The sequence below is a fragment of the Gossypium hirsutum genome, chromosome A12 (genome assembly GCF_007990345.1).
Source record: "Gossypium hirsutum isolate 1008001.06 chromosome A12, Gossypium_hirsutum_v2.1, whole genome shotgun sequence".
NCBI lineage: Eukaryota > Viridiplantae > Streptophyta > Magnoliopsida > Malvales > Malvaceae > Gossypium > Gossypium hirsutum.
The window spans coordinates 44,040,045-44,045,792 of NC_053435.1; the positions used below are offsets into that span (position 1 = coordinate 44,040,045).

Here is a 5,748-nt window from a genome sequence, read left to right on the forward strand (position 1 = left end):
ACATCAAAATTGTTTTTAGGATAAAAAAACGGAAGTCAAAAACTTGAAATAATTTCTTAATATTTGTCTTAAATTATTAGCTGTGGGTGACATACACCTTTTAACTTTTCTCAATTTCATAATTAATAACAATTAAATTTTTAACCTTCTTTTTAGATTATATAAAATCTTTTAAGTGAAAACGTCATTTGATATTGATTTCCAGTTTTAACGCTACTTATGGTGTAATTAATGCAATTAATCAGACACCGGTTTTGCCCCCGGTTCGACTCTCCATACTCCCACGTAAGGACCTTTTCAATTATTGGCTCATCCTATTATAATAATTTATTTTACTTTTTACAAAAATAATATTAACTTTTTGATTAATTTTTTTTGTCTTTTTTATTGTTTAAAGTTATTTCTCAAATTATTTTAAAATTGATATTTAATAATTTTATTGATGTCATGTATGTTATTTTTTAAAATTTTAAAAAATTAATTAATTGTTAATGTGGTGCCATATATACAGTCATTTACATGCATATCATATTAGCAAATTTAATATTTATTTTGATGTGGTTTGATAAATAATACAAATTTAAAAAAAATACGAAAAATTAAATAAAAAATTAAAATAATTTTTTTAAATTGGAGGAAAAAAATTATTGTGCCATAATAATTTGGCACGTGTCCTCGTGATCCTCACACTACTTTTTTTTCCCTACAAAAAGTATGGCTGAAACACCACCATATTTCTCCAAAAAAAATAAATAAATAAATAAAAACACCGTATTGCCACCTGACTCAAAAGTTATTGAATAGAGAGGAAAAGTAGGGCGGGGCGGGTTTAATTTGTGTTCATAGGGGATATTCTAGTACATAATAATAGTTAATATATTAGTCAATGAAGTAGGTTTAATAATAAAGATTTAAAATATGATTACCAAAAATATCAAATAAACTTCTCTACTTTAATTACATATTGTATTGATTATATGTAGTATGTTACCAAAATACCCTTGAGTTTCAGTCATGTAGAGCCCACACCGGTCCTCAAATTTGTCCATAAATATGAGCCCCCTAGGCTGCATTTCTTCCCTTTTTTCCTCCTTCTCACCTTTCCCATATATAAATTTACAAGTTTTTGGTTTTCTTTTTGTTCTTACTGTTATTAGTTAAGCCATGTTGTCCACTGTTCCGACGATGGAAAGTCTCGAATGCGATTGGGATTGCTCCCAACTTTTTTCCACTATCCAATCAGTAGGACCCGCTCGGTCGGGTTCTGCTTCGAGTGAACCAAACCAAACCCACTCCAATTCCGGTTTGGATGAATCAAACCTAAAGCTTTCCATCATTGAGGAACGCAAGAGAAGACGGATGATGTCGAACCGGGAGTCGGCCAGGAGGTCACGGATGCGCAAACAGAAGCATTTAGAAAACCTAAGGAATCTGGTGAACCGGCTTAGAATCGAGAACCGAGAACTGACTAGCCGCTTGAGGTTCCTTTTGTACCACTGTCACCGTGTAAGGACTGACAACGACAGCCTCCGATCTGAGTACACTGTTCTCCGACAAAAATTGTCGGACATACAGCAAATTTTGCTATTCAAGCAACTGCAACAGTTTTCATCTACATGGCCATACAATAACGTTCCTGTCATGTCCGAACAAACTCCACCACCATTAATCATCTAAATGCATACATATATTAAACTTCACAATAAACTACATTAAAATTCTCTCCACAAACGAGAAGCTAGCTATCTCTATCTCTTTCTGTAAATTAAAATGGTGATAGAGAAAGAAAATTAATAGGTTTTCTCTGGGTTCTTTTCTGTCTTCCTTTTTTGCCGAAGAGAGGAAGAAACCAGAGTATTGTAGTGTACTAAAAACAAGTTAGTCAGTGTTTGGTTTTCGTCAAAGTTATTTTTGTTGTCTTCTTCCTTCTTCTTAGCATCGGAAAGTCGTCTAGTTTTAAGCTCCTATTATATGGTTTTGTTTATATTTAATTGAACTTACCTTTTTATTATTTTTGTTAGAATATGTATATCTTTTTATATTTAAAATTTAATCATTTTTTTACTTGAATTTTTAAAATTTTTAAAATTATTTTGTTAAATTTATTGGTGTAACATTTTAAAATAATAAAAATACGTACTTAATCATGTAACAAAAAAATTAATTTTTTTATAGACTTGAATTTAACAAAATATGTCTAGTTATGTTTATAATTAAACTAAAATTTTTAAATTAAAAAAATAAAAAATTACATTAAATTAAAATGATGAAACTCTAAACATAAAAAAGTAATACAAAGACTCAGCCATTATTTTATAGCAATCCAAGTGTTAGCAATGTCTCAAAGATATCATTTGATTTCGGGTTTGATCTGATGACCTTAATCACTCCATTGAATTTGGAGAGACATGATCAAGTTTTTAAAATCCCCTTCCTTAAATTTAATATTTTATTATAACCAAAAGTTCCTTCCATTGGGCATAAAGTAAAATGGGAGATATTGAAATTACCGGTCAAGCAAAGGTTTTACGCGAGTTATTTTTTTGGAATAGAATTATACATAGAATTCTTAAATCATCATAACATCATTAAAACCCTAAATCATGTATATATAGTAAAGCAATGAATGAACACAAATTTAGTAAGTATACTTAGCTGACATAATTAGAATGTTGACATTTGAAACAAATAATGAATGAGAAAAATACAGATATAAAACGACATATTATTGATTTTAAAAAAAAAATCGAACTTCATGTGTTAACCTAATAATTAGGGTGTTTATCATTATTGGTGTAGCTTAAATTCGAGTCACACTAATCACATTGTTGTTAAAATTTTTATCCTTCTCTTATAATTTAAAAAAGAAATATATATATATAAATCATGTTTAATAATCCATATTGAAATTTGTCTTCTATAATATTTTAAACAGCCATGATAACAGTATGAATGCAATGAGTTAATTAGAATAGTAGTCAAAACTCAAATTTACTTTGATTTAATTTCCATATTTATTAGCCTGTAAATGCTTTTTTTTATCAAAATTTAAATTTACATCAATGCTACTCTCAATTTCCTCATCCTTATATATACCTCACATTTTCCAATCAAAAACCCCTCACACCTAACTCCACCTTACTATATTCATTGCCTATAGTTCATTTGCGTCTAGGTAATCTAAATCTCATAAATCTTTTCTAATTTTTTGCTTTTGTTTCTTCAATGATCAATGAGTGCTTTTGTTTTTTAAAATTCTGTCGAAATTATACATCTATGTATAGGCTTGAAAAGATTAAGATGAGTGAATTGGTAATTTAAATTTTTTTATAAATTTTTCTAAATGATAAGAAAAGGGAAGAAAATTTTAGACAATTCAATTTATAGTGGTTCAACTTCAATTGCCTATTTCCACTACCTAACTTTTATGGTTAAACTACAATCTTTAGTTTTTATGGCTCAACTAAACCTCTCCCAATTTACAATGGGTGATATGAAAGAGGATAAACAAAGAGGCTCTACAAGGTATGTTTTTACAAAAATTAAATTATCGAAGAAATGAAATGAGAGTAATAAATAATCTAACAATAAGCTCTTAGAGAATATTTACAAGAGAAACGAAAGAATAAAGATTTGGATATTTTTCTCTTGATCTTGATGATTGGATATCTCTCTTAGATCTTGAAGTGTATTTATATCCATGAACAAGTTTGTGGATGTTTATGGTCATTGGGGATGGATTCTAGTCATTAGAAGCATAATTTCGGGCTTGAAAACTATCCCTGCACATCATGTCTCGAGACAAGGCTGAAAAATAGCCTTTGGCAACCATATCTCTAGACATATAGGCTTTTTTCTCAAGACAACAACCTTTGGAGCAAAATTTTGCTTTAATTGTTGGGGATCGACCCGATTAAGAGACAAATAAGAAAAAATAGCAAAAGAAATTGGGAAATTGATTACACAAATTTAACGGGGAAAAACACTTTTAAAGAGGATAAAAAACCACGGGTAAAGATAATTTTACTATAATGGTAAAAGAAAAAAGAGTACAAAAGATAGAGATAAAAACTAAACCTCGAAACTCGAAAACAAAGAACTCTTAAAACATAAACATAAAATTCTCCAAAAGTGTTATGAGTTCTAATATTTTAATGGGTGTGTTTTCTAAGGTTGTAAAAGAGCCTATTTATATGTTAAATTCGTAGGTCAAATAAATTTTGCTAATAAATGCTAAATAAATTATATTAATAAATCCTAAATCTTCTAAAAAGAAAATATATTTTGTTTAACTTGAATTGCAAGCAATCTCTTATTTCATTTAATAGGAATTTGGGTCACACAACTCTAACAATTTCCATCTTGACAGGAATTCTCACAATGCTGTTTTTGCCAAAGCCCACCACGGGCTTATCCTGAACTATACAGAGAATTAACTGAGTCGAATCTGTGCTTAGAAGCTGGAAGACTTCTAGCCTTCGACTTGTGCACTGATAAATCAAAACTAACTCGAGTCTGGTTTTCATAAACACAATGCCCTAACTTTTCAAAATCTGCATCCAAAAGAGAACCTCTTTTCAACGAAACGGTCATACATTTTTCCCTCCTATGACCAACTTGCCTCTACTCTAAATGAGTTGACTTCGACTCTGTAGCGAACAAGGGATGTCTAGCTTCGCCGATCACTGTAGAACCTTCCAAAATATAAAGATTGTCGGTATTCTTACGTTTTAACAAAACGAGAGCCCTACAAGATACATTAATGCCGCTTGACTCAATGTTAATTCTGCAACCTTTCGAGTCTAAAATACTCAAGGGTATGAGATTTTTTTTGTAAATCGGGTGCATACCTAACATCTAAAAGTGTTCTAATCATCCCATCGTGTATCCTAATTTTAACAATACCAATATCGATTACCTTACTGCATGAATTATTTTCGATTCGTACAACTCCACCTTCAACCAAATTGTATGTGGAGAACCATTTTCTGTTGGGACACATGTGGAAAGAACATCCAGAATCTAGGATCCACTCGAACGTAAGCTCGAAACTATTGATCGTTGACACTAACAAAAAATTATCACCACTTTCACCGTCCAAATTAGCACCAACTACATCTTCCTTATTACTCTTAGCAGCCTTGTTATTGCACAGTTTAAAACAAATCTCTTTGACGTGACCTAACTTCTTACAATAACGACTCCTTTTTTCTCGTTTCTTTGATGATACAAAAACAGAAGCTTACCTATTTTTCCTGCTATCTAAACCAAACTCATTATCGAGTTTGTCTTTACTCAACAAATGACCCTTCACATCCTCGAACGAATTCTTTTCTGTGCCATAAATTAGGGTCTCCTTGAAAGACTATTATGGAGAGGGTAAAGAGCACAATAATACCATAGCATGGTCTTCATTGTCAATCTTAACCTCAACATTTTTTAAATCATTCAAAAGAGTAATAAATTGATTAATGTGATCTCCAAGAAGCTCACATTCGTTCATGCGAAACATAAATAGAAGTTGTTTCAACATTAAACGATTAGCCAAAAACTTAGCCACGTAAAGAGTTTCTAAACTTTTTCACAAGGCGGATGAGGTTTACTCCATCAATACCTCCTACAATACCCTATTCGCGAGGCACAACTGGATTGCAGATAGACCTTTTCATTAAGCTCTTCCCATTATGTCCGATCTAGATTCTTAGGCTTTTTCTCGGTAACGACCTTTTTCAGGCTAGTTTGAATTAG

The 5,748-nt window shown here is 31.0% G+C and overlaps 1 protein-coding gene across 1 annotated transcript; it reads left to right on the forward strand.

Annotated features, from left to right (window-relative positions):
- Positions 1–1,084: 1,084 nt before the first annotated feature.
- On the forward strand, positions 1,085–1,980 carry LOC107939615 (bZIP transcription factor 44). Its single transcript, XM_016872960.2, has one exon. It carries the CDS (start codon positions 1,165–1,167, stop codon positions 1,675–1,677), a length of 513 nt encoding a protein of 170 aa, XP_016728449.1. The 5' UTR covers positions 1,085–1,164; the 3' UTR covers positions 1,678–1,980.
- The last annotated feature ends 3,768 nt before the right edge of the window (positions 1,981–5,748 follow it).

Excerpts from the sequence above, each read along its gene's own strand:
- LOC107939615 (XM_016872960.2), top strand. The coding sequence starts at position 1,165 with ATGTTGTCCACTGTTCCGACGATGGAAAGTCTCGAATGCGATTGGGAT.